The following is a 20137-nucleotide window of genomic DNA, read 5'->3' as shown; positions in this document are numbered from 1 at the left end:
TATCCAAAGTTTGATTATGTGACTTTCCCTCAAGAGAGTCACAAAAGTAACATCTGAACACAAAGTGATTGACTATTATAACCCTAATATGTTTATTATAAATTTAAGAAATAATTTCTTCAAATACAATTTTAAAATATTACTTTTACTTAAAAATTGATCCAAATAAATTTTCAAATCAACATGGAGGTCACTCCTTTATTAGTCATCAATACACTCATTGTGTGAATAATCAAATCAATAAATTTACATCAAGACTGCAACTAAGAGAATATAATGTGTTATTTCTTTCCAGAAAGTACAACAAAACGTGAATAATTTATAATCTAATAAAATATTTAAAAAAACAATGAAATTAATCGTTACTCACAATTATGAAGGAGATCTTGCATTTTAGGATTAAAAAAAATCCAGGCTTGGTTAAAGACAGTTTCATAATCTCAATTTGTAAACAATTTCATTTCCTTTCTTATGGCCAACTTGCCCGTGTATAAATACCCCTTGAGATGCACGTTGTAAAGAGTTCGATTAATACTTACTCGCATTTGTTATTTTTGGTATGATTGTGTTGACCTATCAACTGGCTACAATACCATTAATTAATTAAATGAAAATTGACATACACTCTCAATTGTATATTGATGGAGTGATAAAGGTTAAACCCATCTTAATTTGTGCAAAACTTGATGTGTTATTCATACACTTTTTGAATATGAATTGTTGTTTACATACAAACACAGCTAGACCAACAACAACTTACTCACAATTCTCTGTCTGTCTCTGCTAGGTAGGAGCAGTAAATTAACGTTTCTAGTAACAAAAGTGTTCCCCTAAAATGGATCCCATCCAAAACATAAAAGAAAACTCTTGGAAATCATTATCTGCAACACCCACCACTTACAGCACCAGAATTAGGCTCCTCACCAGGAACAACATTAATCCTAGTACCCTTAAGCGAACCAGCCTTGGCATCCTCGGTTGCCACGAGCGATTTCTTGCTGATGATTGTGTAGATTTGGGTGAGGACAGTCATGAACGCGCTCTCCACGTTGGTATCTCCCAGCGCAGAAGTTTCCATGAAGAACAGGTTCTCCCTCTCTGCAAACTCCTGGGCATCCTCGGTTGGCACCGCGCGCAGGTGAGCTAAATCGCACTTGTTCCCGATCAGCATTATGACGATGTTCTTGTCCGCGTGCCCTCGGAGCTCCTCTAGCCACCGGGCCATGTGGTCGAACGACTGGCGCTTCGTCAAGTCGAATACTAGCATTGCTCCCACTGCCCCTCTGTAGTACGCGCTCGTTACTGCTCTGTACCTGCGCGGTGGTTAAGAGATTATTGGGCGGAGGTCTGAAGGTCCAAGTTCAGCACCCTGTCTTTTAATTACAAATTGCTATATATATATATATATATATATATATATATGCAGATATATAAATAAATAAAGTTGTGTCTTTACTACTAAAAACAGAATTATAATGAAAAGAAGTAGTTGTACCTTTCTTGGCCAGCGGTGTCCCAAATCTGTGCCTTAATAGTCTTGTGATCCATGACTAGATTTTTGGTCTGAAACTCGACGCCTATGGTAGCCTTTGAATCGAAACTGAACTCGTTCCTGGCAAATCTGCCCAGGAGTTGTGATTTTCCCACTGCTGAATCCCCAATCAACACAACCTTGAATACATAATCAATCTTCTGATTATATTCTCCATATAAATTCGACATTATCTCGAGATCCCTCGATCTGGGCTATGATCTTTCCTCAACCAACTTCTTTTCAACATTTACCTTTCACCATTAGCATATATATGCTTGAGGAATGAAAACAGGATCCAACAACGTAAAACTGCTCACACCTCAAATTTATCAAACAAACAACACCAATTTCTTGCACGGGAATGAATTGAAGAATTCCAAAGCTGATTCAATACGGGTATGTATGCAATCTTGTATATATAGATTTAATCTTAGGGTTTGTGAAGATATACAATACAGATTGATTTACAGAGAATATAATATTTGGAGATGGTGATTTTCTTGGTTTGATATGATGTTCTTTTGCTCCAGAGAGAGGAAAGGTTACGCTGAGGAGAAAGCTAAGAAAACTAAGAGAGGACCAACGGCCAGTGCGGGGCCCATTAACTGTTTTTATATATGTGTTTGTTTCAGTATTTATTTACTAATAAAATTTGTGACACACTTTTACTAAACCTTATAATAGCAAGCTTGCCAATGGCATTGTGGTCTAATGACACAAAGTGGTTCTCTCAAATGGAAAGTTCGAGGCTCATAGAGCCAGTAGTCCTCAATAAAAAAGAATAACTAACTATATAAGCATTACTTTTCTCCTTTTTCCGAGATTGAAGTAATAGTGCAAATAACCTGACAAGGTATAAAGAGTTTTATTGCACTAAAGGGAAAAGAAATGCATATCCTATACTAGCAACTAATCTACACTTTTTCTAATAATTTCTCACTAATTTTATTCCTCTTGACATTGTATTACAGCATCTATCATACATCTTATGGATATGATCATTTCAAATAATCTATTACCTGACATCCTCTAAAACTTCCAAGAAGAAAACACTAAGACACACTCCCAACTCTCTTCTGTTTCTTCTCCATTCCAATTTGGCATTCAGAAGCAAATCACACCGTTCGATTTGAAAGGGGTGCCTGCATAGCGGAGCATTTGCAGTTGGCTCGAGTTTCACCGAGGGTCTGGAAACAAGCAATGAATGCATAATGCATAATTATACAGATTGATCAGTGTAGATATGCTGCAGTTTTCTGTTTTCATGTGAGGATTAATAATTACTGCAGTATATGTATACCTTGTATTGTTTTTGGAGGTCTTTGATGTATTCCACCGCCAAATCTAGCATGTCTGCCGTGTTGGTTTGCTGACAGGAAGAACCACAATTAGTTTCGTGGACGAAAGATAACACTAACTGATGTAAAACAGAAAAATACAGACTAAAATGATCGAGCCTGCATGCATACTTTGTCCATGTTTGGAACAAGTTCTTGTAGCTTTCTCATTCTTTCACTGATCCGCGTTCTTCTTACCTGAAGTATAGCGCAGAGAACATAATTATATTTATCAGTTTCTTGATTTACAAATCGGAATAACAAACAGAAGCAAAATGTGAAAAAATCAGAATGTTTACTGATAATACCATACCAAAGGCAATCAATCTTACCCTCTCTGCAATGCTTCTAGGATGAGTTGCACAACCTCGTTTAGCACGGATCTTACAAGGAACACTTTCTTGTAATTTCAATGTTTTAGGTAAACTCAAGTGATGTGACAAAATCTGGGGCCGGGGTCCAAGGTCTTCGATCTAGTTACATACAATAAGAGTGAGTTCCACTTCAAAATCAAAACCAGGAATCTTAAACAAAATTCAGAGCTAGGTATCTTGTCACACCTGAGTGTTGGCATTGAATGTTTTGCCTTCTGCAAATGCTGGAGAGTCACTCCAAGAACTAAATGGGAATTCAGAACTGTAAAACCGAGTGTCTGAATTGCCATTTCCAGGCTTCTCATCATCGGTGACAGTTCCCGCATAGCTCTTGTTCTCAACTTGTGTGATTTGAGACAACACGCCTAATGAAGAAGCTACACTGGACAAATCACTCATTTGAGGCTTCAGCCTACTCAAAGAACGGCTCGAGGCTCCATTAATACCATTTCCCACTCTGTAGCAGCCACCAAGATCACCCCTCAACTGGGCATAACCTGAAAATTATACAGTATTTATGATCAAATTCAGTTATTGGATATATATCATATCAATGGGGAATTTCTTCACTCCCATTCTTTGCTACAGATCAGATAGCCCTCAATGAAGATATATAAGCACCACAAGTTCATACTTGCATAAAACTTAGGAACTCAATGATGTATCTAAACTCAAATTTCTCTGGCCCTTTAACTATATCAACAACCAATGCTTTGGACAAATTAAAGGACTAAAAGTTTGGTAAAAGCAATTAAGAACTGATTCCTAAACTGCTAAATTTATGATATATACTTTCTGCAAATTAAACCACTTTTTGAAAAAGAAAGCATTAAAGTTTATATTAGGAGTTGTCAAATTAAAGCAGTACCATTTTGAGGTGAGAATAGGGCAGGAGGTGAACTATTCTGTCTCATGAAACTGGACACCAATTTGGGCTGCCCAGAATGATCCATTTCCACTAAGTTCACACCTGGGATCTTCCATGGATATTGAGGTGGCAACTGTGAATTCAGAACAGCAGAGCCATTACTCTCTTCCAAATTCAGACTGCCCTGAGAGACCAATCCCCCATTAGCACCACCAAGATTGAATTTTGAATCCAACCCATCATTCCCAGCACTGTTTTCCCCATTCTTGTCAACTCCATGGCTCAGATTCTCAAAGCAAGAACCCGGGGCTAACCGGAACCTCAACAGCCCAGAACTGTTCTGATTAGGAGAGTCCATGAATAGCTCCCTGGAGTTGGAAAACAGGCCTTGTTTGGGGTTTGAATTCAGGGTAAATATAGAGGCAGAATCAGAACACAAAGCCTGGGAATCACCATTCATTCATTCCAACTTTTCTCTGCCAGAAAATAAGCACACTACTATATCAAGAACCTAACTGAACTGCTTGTTTGTTAAGCAGTCTGGCAGTGAAGTCTTGAGGTTGAAGCAAGAAAGAATACTTCTTTATTCCAGGTTCTTGTGAGCAGAGAGGAGAAGAGAGGTAGATCTATCTGGTGCTATTTTTTGGTCCTTTGAAATGAAACAACAAGTAGTAGTGAGTATAGGGGCGATGGGAGAAATTGATTCCTATGATAAATATGGTAAAGTTTGAGGACAGTGGAATAAGGGCCAGAAATGGAAGCAAACCCACTTTTGAAGTTTTCTACTCAAGGATAAAGCTGCAAACTTTTTGGGAACTCTTGAGATTCACCTAACCCCAAAATTTAACATATTGCTCCGTATATATTATGATTGCCATTGTCATGATCAATCTCTTATTTAATCACAAATTTAATACTGTAATACCCTCTCATCACGAATTTTTATGTTAAAATAAGAAATTTTTTTACCTGGACTTTTTGTTTTTTTTGTTCTCTTATCTCTTATTATTGGCACAAATTCCTTCAAATCTATGTAGATGCTATTCATTACAGCCTTACAGGCCACCTTGGTCCCCAGCCTTAGGTCACCAGTTCCATAGCATACCAAAATAAGGTCAGTCTCACGCACTCTCAGATCTTTCTCTGTACACTGTACAGCCGACTTCCCATTTTGCCCATACTGTTTCAGAGAACTCATCAGTTCATTTATTACTCAGTTGATACACACAAAACCCCAGTCCTGTGTTGGCAAGTGAAAATGACAACCAATATTATTTTGTTTAAAAGTTATAGTTATATATGGGTTCTAATTTGGGTACACGCTAGCAGAATGAGTGGACGATCCTAAGTACTTGCCCCATAGAGCGAGGAGGTCTTCTTCCATGATCTTGCGCGTGTCCTCTGCTGTCGCAGAGTTCAGGGAACGAATTAGCTTAGTTTTCAACGGGGTTTCCCCTCCTTGTCTGATAAAAAAAAATATTTATATATGGGTAGACTAAGATTTTTGACGTTAAGGAATATGTGTATATATATATATATATATATATATATATATATATATATATATATATATATACACTACATAACTATTTCACATTATATATAAGCTGGTTTTAGGAAATGAATTGAAATTGGTGGAGATCGAATAAGAATGGGATTGGTGATATTATTGAGAGTGAGAGAATTGAAGAAGGATGTGTGTACTTAGATAAGCATTCATAAATCATAATCATAAATCATAAATAAATGTTTTAGGAATAAAGTGGTTTGGTTTGTCGGCATGAAATAAATCGTGGTCACTAAATGCATCACTAGATTGTGACCTTTTTAAGGATTCATAATTACAATTACATGCGGGGTGGACCCGCCCAGGACATCAACATTCAACATACATAAAACATGTTAGGTCTAAATTACTAAAAAAATATTGGTTCTTAGGAATGTGTTCTAATGTGGAAATCTACCAAAAAGTTATGGTGGAGATCGAATAAGAATGGGATTGGTGATAATTACATCAACATTTGTAGTTAACACAAAAAGACGCACTTTAAATATTAAAATAACGTATACTTTAAGGTCCTCTCCAAATAAGTGATATTTGCACAGGTTTTAAGGCAAAATTAGACACCATTGATGAAAGAAAATGAAGAAAGCAAATATATAATGTCTCTCTTTTAATTTGGAGATTTTGCAGAAATTGTGAGGCCCACATGTGAGAAGAGAAGCTGCATTTCACGTGCGTGAGGCGCAGTTCTCGCGCACAGCTACACGCGCCCGTCTGGGCACATAAATAAATAAATCTTAAGTTTCAACAACTGACTCACCTTAAGCATATAAACCACGAACTTTAAGGAAAGTCATGCACCTAAAGCTTTAAATCGACGCACTTAAGTTTTTAACACTTGACACACCTCAAACCACACAGTACAAAAACCACTAACTTTAAGCACAAAAACCACGCATCTTAAATTTGACCTAAATGCAAAAAGATCAAGTTGCCACCACGCATATTTTTAATCATTGTTAATTCTGGACGTTAATTTAGACAAAATCAATGCCAAAGTACAGTGTTTATATGTATTTATATTTTACAGTCATTTAACATGAGGATTAAAATAGATATAAATTTCATAGATAAGGTTTTATTGGTGAAATTAAAATTCAATAATCAAATTGATAAAATTAATATAGTCGAGAGCCAATTTTGAAAATTAACTCATTTCATTTGTTAGGAAAATTTGTCAAATATTGAGTCAAATAAACAATGTAATTAAATCTATTAATTTTTTAAAATTATAATTAATCCCTTTAATCGACACAATAATGTAATTGAGTCCAATGTTACCTATTTAGCATGTTAACATTGAGTTGACACTTGGTACTAATTAGACTTGTAGGTGCGCACTTTTTTTTTTCTTTTTTTTTTTTAAGATGGCAATGTTTTAGATTCTAAGTGGACAATTATTATTATTATTATTAGGGAAAATGTGTAAATAGGTCCTAAAAAACTTCGTGAAAAGTCAATTAAGATCACAAACTTTTTAAAAGTGCAATTGAACATATGAACCCACGATTTTGAGTCATCTGACCCCATTACTCGGTTACCTCTCAGGTAAGAGTCGGTAAATGCCTATGTGGCTTGCCACATAAGCTTTGAAGGGGTTACTTGACCGCCACATAAGCAAACAAAATTAAATAAAATATTAAAAAAAAAAACAAAATCAGTCTCGGTTGAGTGAATCTTGGTTGGCTTCCTGATGATGAAACCATCCTTCACCAATTTCCTTATGTTTTGTCGAGAGTTGGCCATGGAGATGTCGTTGACTTCGTTCGATATCTCTCGGCGGAGCTTGGCGGCAGATTCGGCGACTTCGTTCCCTGGTGAGCTCAAATAGCGATAGGCAACCATCGACTTCCCCCTCCCCTGCGGTGATAGCTCAAACGGCGACTAGAACTTATTCTCCGGCGAATTGCAGTTACGGTAATGGCGGCCTGGCGGTGTGCTGTGTCTTCTTCTTCGTCTGCGTTTTCTTCACTTCATCTTCTTTAGTGTATGCGTCTTCTTCTTCGTGACTCCTTATTCTTCTTCTTTGTACTCCACAACCAGTATAGTGCTTCTCTTTCGCCTTCAGCCATGGTTATTATTATTATACATATATACCTTCGTGCTGCTGTTGTTCGCCATCACTTTCGCCCAAAAGGAGAAGTTGAGGTTGCTGTCTTGCCGGAAATTCCAGTCATCCTCAACTAACTGGAAGGAACGCTGGAGAAGAAACTGCTACACCGGGGGAGTTCGTCTATCGACGGTCGTCTTCATCAAGAAGCAGAGGATGTCGATCGTCTTTATCGAGAAGCAAAGGACGCTGCCGAGACTATTTCTGTTTTTGTTTTTGTTTTTTTTTTTTTTAAATTTTTGCTTATATGGCGGCCAAATATCCACTCCAAAGCTTATGTGGCGAGCCACGTAGGCATTTACCGACTCTTACCTGAGAGGTAACCGGGTAATGTGGTCGAATGACTCAAAATCGTGGGTTCATGTGTTCAATTGCACATTTAAAAAGTTCGTGAGCATAATTGAGTTTATTTATGGGTGAGATCACTCATAAGACAATCATCAATACTGAAAATTTAGCCAATTTATATCTAGTCTATATAACATTATAGACAGATGGATTGAAATGACGAGATACAAAATTCATATTTTTGGAAAGAACATAATATCATAATACAATATACAAAAATTCACAACAAAAGTGCAACACCACCACATAGAGAAGCAACAACCATCACTTTCATTACAAAATGCTTCAACTCATCCCTACCCATTCTCAAACAACAAAGGAACAAAACACCTTAAACATCAGAGGCCAACAAAATAAAGGCTCCATTCTCTACACTATCTCAAACTAACACCTTAAACATTATCTCGTCACTGCGATTTGACGCGATCTAGGCTGTCCGCAACAGCTCTCATCCGAGGCCGAAGTTCAGGATCCAGCTCGGTGCAGTTCAGGGCGATATGAAACGTCGCCACCACCTGTTTTTTTGCATGAACTTCGTGCATAAGAGCGGGGTCTATGATCTCTGACAACGGTCTTTCCTCCCGAAACGCCTTCCTCACTACGCACTCTATCCCCTTGCCACCGTCATCCGCTCCTTCTCCTCCATCTGGCAAGCGCCCGGTTAAAATCTCCAGAAGCACGACCCCGAAAGAATACACATCACATTTCTGAGTCAGTTTGCTGCCTGCAGCAGCCCGAGCTTCGGGTGCCTCATACGAGTTTGAACTTCTCGGGCTAATTATGAACTGGTTTGAGTTCATTCTTTTCTGACCTGAACTTGCTGGCCCTGACAGGCTTGGCACGAGGCGTGTCAATCCAAAACCAGATATATAGGGCTTTAAGTCTTCATCAAGAAGGATTTTCGACGATTTTATGTTCCCATGGACATATCTCTTTGGACTGCATTCATGGATGTGCACCAGACCCCTCGCGATGCCTTGAGCAATCCTCAATCTCATTGCCCACGATAACGGTGCCACCAACAAATTTCCAGGCCCTCCTGCAATGATCAGTCCAACAACGTTAACAACTATTTAATCACTATCAGAGAAATTAAAACACAGACATCCCGACTAAGTTGTCATTACTAAGCAAGAATCATAGAAATCCGAGTGCCCGTGAAATATTTCAAGCAAAAAATCATTTCTTTTTAGTGTGATTTGTGAAAATTTGGTCACACTAGCTAGCAAACATCCAACCTCGGGATGACTATGGTAGGGTCCATAAATTAATTATGTCTTCTGGTGTTTCAAACAATGTAAATGAATTGGACAGTTTTCACCGTGTACCCTGTCACAGGTAAACATAATAGCGGAGCACATATATCACAAGCAAGCTTAGGGAGACGGGGAAAGAACCAAACAATTTGTCAGGTGCAACAAAAATACCATTAGCTTATAGCGCTATGCGATAAAGTACAGCAGATAAGCAGGTTCACAAGTGCAAAGTCATTATTATTTACAGTATCATTTAATATTTGTAGCATCATCAGTATGCATGCTCCAAGGCCCACCCACCAACCAAAATAGACAAATGCATCACATCGATCTATCGGTTCTATCCCCATGCAATGCAAGTCTCTAATGCAGAACTCACGAGAAAACCAAGAGCAGAACTTACCAACCAAGAAATGTAACCCTCGGGAAAAAGGGAAGAAAGCTGTTTAAAATCATGAGCATGACTCGAGACAACGATAAAAAATAAAAACTTTGTAATAAGAAAAGAAAAAAAAAAGTCTTTCTCGTGATATGAACATGATTCTGGGAGAACTATGATGCTTTTATCATCAACGCCCGGCTTTAAGAACCACTTTATTTTAAAGGAAAAAGAATCTTATGTGCCTACGGAGTACGGACTGCTTGAACATAACCAGCTCTTAGGGGCCAAGCATTTCAATTTTAGAATGGCCCACAGCACATACCAGAGGTGAAATGTGCAGTTCTTTTAGAGTACAAAAATGTCGGTGCCCCATGAGCACTTAAGAAATTTTCTATCTCGAATATCTTAAAACTTGCACCAAGGCCAAACTGCAGTTCTGCAAAATCTTTAACATCCAACCCTCATAAGCACCGTGAAACTTCTTCATGAATCATGAGATAATCCTAATCTTAGACAGAAATTTTCGACATTCAGTTGCTTTAATTTAACGGTACCTTTGGCCATGTGAATATATTCCAGAAGGAACCTATTAGGACAGCAGAAATTGGTGTGACGTAACAGACAGTTCTCAGCGGGAATCAAAACGTGCATTGCTTTTTATGCTAACCATATAAAGCAATGAACATAAATGTGCAAACTCTCTTTCCAGTTTCCACTACACATGCCCTAATAAGCTTTCAAATTAGTTCAGTATTTCAGAGTAAACGAAGTGCTTACGATCATATAACTACCCAAAACCAGGCAGATTACCATAAATTTCTCTTATTTCACTTCAATTTGGATAAAAATTCGACACCAAACTACCATAAACACGAAGTCTACCCACTATTCTCCTACATATATATTCGCAATGTAGTCTATTGCCACAACTCAACAAGCATTAGTATTTTGTTCAGTTTGTTGTGATCACTAAACGAATGGAATTATGATTATGCAATGCAAAAACACGAAACGAACTAAGGAAGAAGATGATATATGCTTACCGTGCAAAGCATTGTATAAGCTCCCATTATGGATAAAATCTGTAATTAGCAATTTTTCATCACTGGCATAGTAATAAGCTCTGAGTCTAACAATGTTGGGGTGTTGCACTCTGCCAATGGCCTCAACTGCGGCTTCGAATTCCCGGAAACTCCACGGGGAGTCTCCCTCGCTTAGGCGTCTCACCGCCACCACCGTGGCAGCGCCGCTGTTCACGGCGGAGCCGCCCACCACCACCTTATACACTATACCGCTTCTGCTCTTTCCTACTACATATGCTGACGCCCTCAATAAATCCTCTATTTCCAAACAGAATCCTTCGTCTAGAACTGAGTATTTATCTTTTTGCCCCTCTTCGGTCTTGGGGGCTTCTGCCGACGTTTCAAGGTTTTGTTTCTCCGGTTTTTCCGCAACGGAATTCCATTTTTTCCGGAATGCCCATACCGAAACGAACACCACTCCGATCACCACCGAGACGCCGGAAATTAAAGAAACCGCCCCGGACCCGGACCCGGTTCTCGGTTTACCTCTCTCTCCAAGCCCGTTTGGTGAAAAGATTGGATCTTTCGGGGCTTCTTGATTCGGGAAAATTCTAGGGTTTTGGGCTTCCGGCTCCGGGCATTGAGTCTCCAATGGGAACCCGCAAAGGTAAGGGTTCCCGGTGAACGCGGTGGGTCCCTGGTTCAACAGAGACCCCTCCGTGGGTATTTTTCCGGTGAGGTTGTTATGCCGGAGATCCAAGCTCAGCGTCGCCGGGAACCGGCCGTACGAGGCCGGAATTTCGCCGGAAAAAGAGTTATACGAGAGGTTCAAGGCTCCGACGAGGTGGGAGAGGCTAAACAGGTCCTCAGGGAGAGAACCGTTGAGGAGATTGGAAGAAAGGTAGAGATGAGTGAGCGTTGTGAGAGTGGCGATTTGGACCGGCAAGGGGCCGGAGAATGAGTTACGGGAGAGATCAAGAGAGACAAGAGAAGTGGCGTTGAAGAGATGAGCAGGAATGAGGTTAGAGAAGTTGTTGTCGGAGAGATTAAGAGAGACGAGAGAAGAAAGAGCGCCGATTTCGGAGGGAACGTAGCCGGCGAGTTTGTTGCCGGAGAGAGAAACAGAGGTGACTCGGTGAGTGTCATCACAGACAATCCCAGCCCAACGGCAAGGCGTTGAGTCCGACTCGGACCAACTCGCTAGCACCTGAGCTGGGTCGGAATTAATGGCGGCTTTCAAAGCTAAGAGCGAGAGCCCATCCGAACTGAGAGATGAACAGAGAGGAACAACAGACCCCACGAAGAAGAAGAAGAAAAATGGTGGGACGAAATTCAAACCCTTCATAGCTAACTAAAAATTGAATCTTTAATTTGTGTACCCAACTAAAGATTAAATATTTTGCATGGAAAAAGAGTTCCGCAACGAGGAGTTGCAGAACCTGAGAAACAACGTTGTGTCAGGTGTGGGATTGATGACGACAATGGAGGTTTTTGGCTGCTTCAAGTTTGAATTTTGTTGGTTATACACTTAACTACATAGTACATTTGATGAGATGGATTAATTTGAATTTTGTTTGACTGTTGTCTACTATATACTACGCCGTTTTAATGAAGTGTTGTTTGGTGTGCATTATTTTGTTGTTTTCTAATCTAATCTAATGTAATAATGTTAAAATTGCAGGATTAAGAGGAGAGATTAGGGAGGGAATATTGCATTGGGATGGGAGATTACAGGAGTTGGTGACTGGTGAGAGCATCTTTCATTTATTTAGTTTCATTGTTTGAATATTTGCCAGCCCCAAATTACTATTCAGATTTCAATTATTCATTTAAAAAAAAAAGTATTTAATAGTTGTGTTGGAATAATTTATTCAAAATCGAATTAACTAAAAATAGTATGTTAGATCCTTATATTTATATAAAATAAACATTTCAGTTCATTATTTATTAATATAAGCATTATTTTTTTTTTTGAAAACATATAAGCATTATTGATCTTCCATTTTTCACAAAGTAATAATTTTTGTCCCTATTTTAACAAGGTGGTGACTTTTATCTTTATATTTTCATCTTTAATAATATCCAAATCTTCAGGCTTGAGCATGCATTTTCAGTTGCATTATAGGAGTTCTATTTTTGGGAGTTCTTTTGAAAGAAGTCAACAGGTGAAGGACTGAAAAGCAAAAAAAGAAAGTTGGAAGGAAAGGGAATTTTTACGGGGGCATTTTCCGGAAATGGTGTCAGAAAATGAAAATGGTAGGCCTATACGTGCTTGATTCTCATTTTTTCAAAACCTTTTTGCAGAGCATGAGCATCAGAGCATCCATCTAGTTTCCACTTACAGGGGTGTTTTAGTAAATCCAAGAATTACACAGATTCAAATCCTGCGAACAGGACAACCGCTCCTCTTTTGATTGTTTTCAAGAAAGGTTGTTTGTCTTTCGAGAAACAACGTGACAAAACAGAACCTGCTGAAAGCAAAACTACATTTCTAAGATTTTGGGCCTTCACTGTCCATGGCCCAATCTTAAAAGGCCTTTAAAGACCCAAGAAAGTTAATTTGGGTCCTAATGAAATGGACCAATAGTTATACCAGACTCGAATTCACCTTGCAAGGTGAACCCGTGTCCATTTACATACTGAATATTCACAATTTAAATATTGTAAACATTAGTTATACCATAAACTCGAGTTCACCTTGCAAGGTGAACCCGTGTCTATTTACATACTGAATATTCACAATTTAAATATATAAATAATGTATTTTAGACATAAGTTCACCTTGCAATGTAGACTCGGATCCATAGAATAATTTGCCGAAATAGATAAGTTCCTTTATCCCGAACCCATTACGAACTCAATTATCACATACCCAAAACCAACCGTCCTATTAGGGCAACCCGTTGCCACCACGACACAACAAATTCTACTATAGATCATGGTTCACATTACAATGCATACCATTGATAAATGTTTATTTTTAATGTACTAAATGTTTATTTTTAAATAATATACAAAATAATAATTAATAAACATTCAGTATATTGAAAATGAACATTATATCAATGATCCACCTTGTTAAGGTGGATCATGGTCCGCAATATAATGATTGTTGCGGAATCTGGCTGGTTGTAACCAGAAGAGCAAAGAATTATATTTCTGTTTTCATATATATAGGCATTATAGCAAGAAATGAGAGTGGAGATTTGAAGAGAATGAGGAGAAGTTACAGAGATCCCAGAGCAGTACAAATAATGACATTACACACAGGAGATAGATAGTTTAGGAATTCACAAGGACTAAAGTTCACTTTTTAACTTGCAAGCCTTGTACCCATTGCAGCATCCAAAATAGAACACATAAAATGGCCTACTTATCCGAAGGTGCAGGAACCAAAGCATAATCATAGGGTTTCAAGTCCACAGCCCTTATATCTTGTTCAGCTTTTCTGCTACGATCACGGGGTTTGCCTTGGCTATCGCATCCCGAGCAGCGTTCTGATAGTCGAATGGGCATTCGTGTTTATCAGAGTAACGGTGAGCTGCGCAGAAGAGATTCCCGCACTTGCAACTGAACCCGGTCAGGCCCACCCGTTTGTTGCAAGTATTGCACCTGTTAGGCCCTTCTTTCGCCTTCACCTCTGAGGTCTGACCCAATGATGAATCGGAAGAAGCTTGCGGAGAAATGACCTTCAGTTCCACAGGCCCAGATTGCACACCAATTACATCAGCAGCAGCAGCCGTGGATTCTTTAGGGTTGCTTGTGCTTCCATTAACAATGTTCTCGATGGACGAAGCGGCTAGCTTGGCCTGTTCCTGCTTCAAGATCATGTCTTTGTGGCACTTGGAACACATATTCATGGTGGCTGCACTCCCAAAGAAGCCACAATTGTTAACGCAAAAGATTGGGCCTTCTGAAGCTTGGCAACCTGTCTCTTTTGAAGACTCCATGGTGCAATATCCTGCCACATGGAAACACACAAACTTTATACACATGTTAAACACTTCAACAACAAAGATCATAGAAGACTTATATAAGCAAGTTTGTTTATGGAAACAGAAATCCTCACAAATGCACACATGGCTTAACAGCAAACAACTTAACACTAAAGAAGTTCCAAACGCAGACCATTTCAATGCATTATCACAAATAGCATATCCACTAACAACATAAAAAAATTTTAAGCACAGAAACCCTTTAGAATACACAGCAAAGGCCTAACTACTGATAAAATTATTTCAGGATTTAAATTTTTTTAAAGAGAAAGAATAAATATAACTATAACAGTAGTGAAATTCTTCCAACATCAAACCACTTGCCAGAGTTTTACCCCGACCACACTGAAAGCTACCAATCACAGTGGATTACAATGTTATTTGGTGGAACCAACCTATTATTATTGATCAAAATTACTGACAACATATACAAAGGCAAAATTCCAAGAACGGGGAAAAAGCTTCATAAATTGACCACAAATCCGAACAAAAGAGACCCTCCAAAGTGCATTCCATTATTATCTCATGGGAATGACATCACCACTTGATTCGCATTCAAATAGGCATGTACTTTGGAATTGTAGGCATGTACATAATCTCAGTCTTCTTTCTCAAATTTGAATTATCTATTTAAGCACTAAAATTCGCTGGGCACTCACCCTAGGTATAAAAGGGTGGGTTTCCTTTAAAGAAAAAAGTCTTCTTTCTCAAAAATAGCAAAAAATTCAAAAATCAAAACAAGAATCCAACATATGAACTAAGATTCATCTTCATTTGGATTTCGCGATTTGCCTCTTAGACTCAATTCGTTTTAGAGAGGCATCAGACTGATCATCCTCTCTTGTAACAGTTAATTTACTTTAACAACTATTGTTTGCTTAAAAAATAATTTTAAATTTGGAAAAAAAAAACAAAATAAAACAAAACGAATGAACTAAGAAGTCAGTGTTTAGAACAAATAGCTCACATTATCAACTTTCCCTTAAATTACCAGCAATCTTACTAAAAATAACTAGCAATTTACGAAAAGATCATTCCTTTTCAACAAAAGATTCATCCTAATTATCAAAAGGAACACCAAATTAGACAAGAAAAAAGAGATAAACCCTAATTAAACGAAATCGATTAATGCATCTAAGCAAAACCTCACCGATGACCAAGTCTAGAGCTTATCCTGAACCCTAAAATAATTATTTTATTTATTCAATATTATCTAAAAGATTCCTTGAATCGGGATGAAATAATGCCAGAAAAAAGCAGGTGTCAATACAAATTACACAAACAAATCAACAAGAAATACCTTAATTGAAGATGAGACAATCGGAGAAAACGAGGGATGAAACCAAGAATGGAATTAAGGGGATTAAATTAAAGAGAGCGTCTGCAGAGAGAGAGAGAGAAATGAGAAATCGTGGGGAAGGGGAAAGGGGTTGAATGGTAAAACTGGGTGAAAGATTTTTGCAAACAATTGATTTCGTGTTGATTAAGGAGGGTTTTATTAATTATTGGAAATTGTCTTGTGATAGTGAGTTAACTATTTTGTTATTACTTGAGTGATTTTGATTTTATGAATATTAATAGGGAAATGATTTCATCACGATTTGTTGGGCTAGGCCTAATTCAATGAAAGTAATTCAACAATAAATCGGCCCACTTATTTTTAACCCAAAACAATTGGATATGGGTTGGACCAGAAGCACTTAGATAGAAAAATGATTTTCTTGTATAAGTATTTCAAGAACATCTCTCAAAGTCAAACCTATTTCAATCTGTTCAAAAATAGTATTAGGGGTGGATGAGATAGTGTCGTCTCTTGCTTGATCTAAGTGCATAGGATCCTAGATTTCTTTCTCAAAAAAAATAAAAATAAAAAATTCTAGATTCCTAGTTTACTTTGTCAGTGAAAATCTTATGTAAGTTATGAATGAGATGAAATTCGATTAGATTAGTTTCATTTTATTTAGTATTAGTTAAAAAACGATTGCAACCCAACTTTGAGGGCCCGCATGGCTCTGCCCTTGAGTGCTAACTCTAATGGGGTGTTTGATTGGCATGAATTGTAATTCAGTTGCAATGAAAGTCAACAGATGTGAAAACTACATTATTTTGGTTAGAGAGAATTGCAATTTCCTCAATTCAATGGATTAGAATTCATACTCCTTCCCCGATGCTCATATGAATTAGAATTCAACATAGAAAGGAAAGGAAAAAAGAAAATAACTTTTTTGCCATTTATTATTATTATTATTATTATTATTATTATTATTATTATTATATAAAGGCATTTTAGTCTTTATATCGCTTCTTCCCTTCTCATTCTTAATAATTATATTCCCTTTCCATTATCAATAATTTTATTCCTCCCTACCAAACAATATAATTTGAATTCATACATTATTCGCACATTATTATTATTTTCCTACTGAATTACGATTCTTTTCTTCTTTAATTCCCTCATCCCGACCAAACAGTCTATAAGGGCTCAAGATTTATTGAATAAAGTAAATCGCGATATATGTCTTAATTGTCCATCGAAATAAATCTTTGTACATTAGCACTTACAACAAAAGCATTCCATAACTTCATTATCTGCATTTTGCGACTATCAGCAAAACAAAGTTATCAACTTATTTTCGATTGATCAAACAACCAGAGATTTGAACCTATGACTAATTATTTAAAATAATAATCTAGATGTCATAACGCTACATGGTAATTGATTGAAATCAATTCAAGTTGTTTTGTATTACTTGATAAAAATTGGTGATTTCATAAAGGAATTTAGGTAGTCATAGGGAGAAAAGAAAAGCTCAAAGCCTAAAATCATGCCTGCCTTTTGGTCAACTGAAGTAGGGAGAAAAGAAAGGGTGTGCTGCTTGTTTTGTGTTACTGAAGAGATTGCAAATTGACACCTACTGAACCGGGACAAATGCTCCTCCGCGTGGAATGTTGTGTCCATCAACTCTCTTTAGACTATATATGGCTTTTAAATTTGTTTTGTCTCTTCCACTCACTTTAGGTTGCTAATCCAAAATAAATCCCCAAATAATTGTACTCCGACCAAACATATCCAATTTATTATTTAATTCTAATATCGAGTTTTAAAATAATGACTCAATAATCTTTAAATATTTAAAATAAAGTTTTAGTATCAAACCAAACTAATGTCCCCCTTATAAATAAAACATGTATTTTTTAGTCAAAAGATTTAAAATTCTCTAATGCAGTGTTTGGTTCAAGACATGTAAACTAACCAATGTTATATTTGTCTGAGAATAATAGAATATAAGGAATTCATGTTTGGTTCAGGTTATGTAATTCTTTTCGAGATTGTTATCCAATATCCACATAAAATTTTTAGTTATTTTAAAAGAAATGTGAGAATTTAGATATCATTCTTTTCGGTATTCTCACATTCTTTTTCTTTTCTTTTTTTTTTTAATACTAATTTTGCCCTTTTAACCTATTGATTCTCAAATTAGACATATTTAAGTTGAAAAATGAAGGTAGAAAGGCTTGAAACAAGTCTTTGTCTCACACTGAAAAAAAAAAAAAAGAGGAGAAATTTGCACCACTATATATACAAGACCCTTTAAAATGGATGTTGAATTGTATAGTATAGAGGCTCTCTCTTGTGGGTGTGCAAATCAAATCCCAAAATGAAAAGTATTTTTCAACATTTTTAGCCACTGCTCGAGTAGTAACTATTCGGTCAAGATGTGAGGTACTATTTGGTCAAGATGTGTATGATCGAATAGTTGACTCCCCGATTGTAACCTTCCGGGTACCATTCAAATTATGTTTCGAGTACTGTTTGAATTTTTGTTCTGAAGTATTAATCCTGATATTACGGAATTAATTTCATATTAATTCTAATTTTAAATTTTAGAAGTAATCTCCACGTTAATTTTGTTGAAGGTTACAGTCTTATTTTTTAACAAGTTTTAATGTCATGATAAATGCTATAAGATTTGGTTGAGAAGGTGGATTTTTACAACTACAACTTACTTTATGCTCTCAAACCCTCTGCACATCCTCCTCCTTCAAATTTCTGTGTTCTAGTTCGTTGAGCTCACTTGTTCGAGTGTTCAAACATAGTGTTATAGTACGTTTTATATTGAGAAACTTATGCTACAACACTCCTAGCACATTTGGAAGGTAACAAATAAGATTTTAAGGAAAGACTGTTTCGATCGAGTCATACTAATAAACCTTAATATTTCGTTTCTTCTGCTTATTTTTTTTTTTGTAAAAATACTTTTTTTGTAGGATTATTTCGTAGCATGATATCCCAACAACATCCTCTATCAAAACCTTGCTAGTGGCTAGTGCACATATGACAAAGGGGGCTCAAGCCACCATAAGACACATTCATATTGAATTGAACAAGTAGCAAGAGCGTCATGCGTCAACGATCTTATTTTGCTTTCTATGAACATGCACAAGTGCACAACCTACACATCTCAATATTCCATTGCCGAGTTAAAAAAAAAAAAACATCTATCCATTTATAAAAATTAATGTAACTATGAAAATTAATATAATTATTTCTTTATTTGATATTGATATCAATTATTATACTGAATTGAGATCGAAAGTATCAATTATTATACTGAATCGAGATAACCCAACGTGGTAGCTCAAGTGGCAAGTGAGCTGTGGGGAGGAATTTCGGGAGAAACCGGGTTCAATTTTCGCAAGTGACGATTCCCCCTGAGCCAGTTCCTGTGCCTCTCGGAACGAGCGTGGGTGGACCCCGGACCGTTAAACGGATGAATAATAACATACCAACCGGTGAACAAAGGTGGGCATGCAAACGCTTGGCCAATAAAAGTTTGGCCGGTTTGAGGCATAAGTGGGATGCCAACTATGAATTTAGGACCTACCAATTCATGGGATGCCAAACGTGTTGCCAATAATTCCAATGAATAATTGAAAGCTTAGCAAGAAATTGGAGACTGCAATTTCCTGCCCAACCTTTGGGGCCTAATAACAAAAACATTTATGTTTGGTGTGGACAAAGCCTTGCCTGTTTTATATACTTCAAATTATTTGATGGGACAATTCATGCACATATGTATCACATATATAATGCATACATACAATGCGTTGATTTATTCATGAACAAGAACCACTTTTTCATGTTTCCATCCTATGGACCAATAAGTACCCTAAAACATCATAACATTATTTATTGCTTTTCTCCCTTTCTCTTTCTTGTATTCTTGTTTCCATTCTCATACCTCCCCTAACAAAACTAGTTTAGTGCTACAATATAACTCAGCCCCCCAGCCCCCACCCACCACCCCCCCCCCCCCCTTTCATTTTTATGATAACAACATTTAAA

General features: G+C 37.2%; 4 protein-coding genes across 6 annotated transcripts; all 4 read right to left on the bottom strand.

Annotated features, from left to right (window-relative positions):
- Positions 1-677: 677 nt before the first annotated feature.
- Positions 678-2666, bottom strand: LOC116030778 (ras-related protein RABA4d-like). 2 transcript variants are annotated; one of them, XM_031273123.1, is made up of 3 exons: positions 2554-2666; positions 1496-1785; positions 678-1313 (listed from the first exon to the last, which is right to left on the bottom strand). In XM_031273123.1, exons 2-3 carry the CDS (start codon positions 1720-1722, stop codon positions 878-880), a joined length of 663 nt encoding a protein of 220 aa, XP_031128983.1. In that variant the 5' UTR covers positions 1723-1785; positions 2554-2666; the 3' UTR covers positions 678-877. The 2 variants fall into 2 exon arrangements, with proteins under 2 accessions (XP_031128983.1, XP_031128975.1); XM_031273115.1 differs by lacking the exon at positions 2554-2666 and having other exon boundaries at positions 1496-2199.
- Positions 2339-5014, bottom strand: LOC116030754 (transcription factor bHLH130-like). The gene is made up of 6 exons (XM_031273084.1): positions 4114-5014; positions 3432-3742; positions 3204-3344; positions 3004-3069; positions 2835-2903; positions 2339-2721 (listed from the first exon to the last, which is right to left on the bottom strand). The coding sequence occupies exons 1-6, from the start codon at positions 4571-4573 to the stop codon at positions 2650-2652; spliced, it is 1119 nt and encodes a 372-aa protein (XP_031128944.1). The 5' UTR covers positions 4574-5014; the 3' UTR covers positions 2339-2649.
- Positions 5015-8292: 3278 nt separating this feature from the next.
- LOC116020240 (receptor protein kinase-like protein ZAR1) lies at positions 8293-12283 on the bottom strand. The gene is made up of 2 exons (XM_031260727.1): positions 10817-12283; positions 8293-9174 (listed from the first exon to the last, which is right to left on the bottom strand). The coding sequence occupies exons 1-2, from the start codon at positions 12138-12140 to the stop codon at positions 8543-8545; spliced, it is 1956 nt and encodes a 651-aa protein (XP_031116587.1). The 5' UTR covers positions 12141-12283; the 3' UTR covers positions 8293-8542.
- Positions 12284-13937: 1654 nt separating this feature from the next.
- Positions 13938-16273, bottom strand: LOC116029828 (zinc finger A20 and AN1 domain-containing stress-associated protein 8-like). Of its 2 annotated transcripts, none has more exons than XM_031271876.1 (2): positions 16091-16273; positions 13938-14778 (listed from the first exon to the last, which is right to left on the bottom strand). In XM_031271876.1, exon 2 carries the CDS (start codon positions 14743-14745, stop codon positions 14224-14226), a length of 522 nt encoding a protein of 173 aa, XP_031127736.1. In that variant the 5' UTR covers positions 14746-14778; positions 16091-16273; the 3' UTR covers positions 13938-14223. The 2 variants fall into 2 exon arrangements, with proteins under 2 accessions (XP_031127736.1, XP_031127730.1); XM_031271870.1 differs by having other exon boundaries at positions 13938-14756; positions 16091-16271.
- Between the last annotated feature and the right edge of the window lie 3864 nt (positions 16274-20137).

Source organism: Ipomoea triloba, chromosome 1 (assembly GCF_003576645.1).
Source record: "Ipomoea triloba cultivar NCNSP0323 chromosome 1, ASM357664v1".
NCBI classification, from domain to species: domain Eukaryota; kingdom Viridiplantae; phylum Streptophyta; class Magnoliopsida; order Solanales; family Convolvulaceae; genus Ipomoea; species Ipomoea triloba.
The sequence above is the reverse complement of the archived record's forward strand: the minus strand, read 5'-3'. Positions and strand labels throughout refer to the sequence as shown.

Coding starts and splice junctions, on each gene's coding strand:
- LOC116030778 (XM_031273123.1), bottom strand. CDS start 1,722: ATGTCGAATTTATATGGAGAATATAATCAGAAGATTGATTATGTATTC. Junction 1,314..1,495: donor GACACCGCTGGCCAAGAAAG/GTACAACTACTT, acceptor ACCACCGCGCAG/GTACAGAGCAGTAACGAGCG.
- LOC116030754 (XM_031273084.1), bottom strand. CDS start 4,573: ATGAATGGTGATTCCCAGGCTTTGTGTTCTGATTCTGCCTCTATATTT. Junction 2,904..3,003: donor TTGTTCCAAACATGGACAAA/GTATGCATGCAG, acceptor TCTTCCTGTCAG/CAAACCAACACGGCAGACAT. Junction 2,722..2,834: donor ACCTCCAAAAACAATACAAG/GTATACATATAC, acceptor GCTTGTTTCCAG/ACCCTCGGTGAAACTCGAGC.
- LOC116020240 (XM_031260727.1), bottom strand. CDS start 12,140: ATGAAGGGTTTGAATTTCGTCCCACCATTTTTCTTCTTCTTCTTCGTG. Junction 9,175..10,816: donor CTTATACAATGCTTTGCACG/GTAAGCATATAT, acceptor TGATCATTGCAG/GAGGGCCTGGAAATTTGTTG.
- LOC116029828 (XM_031271876.1), bottom strand. CDS start 14,745: ATGGAGTCTTCAAAAGAGACAGGTTGCCAAGCTTCAGAAGGCCCAATC.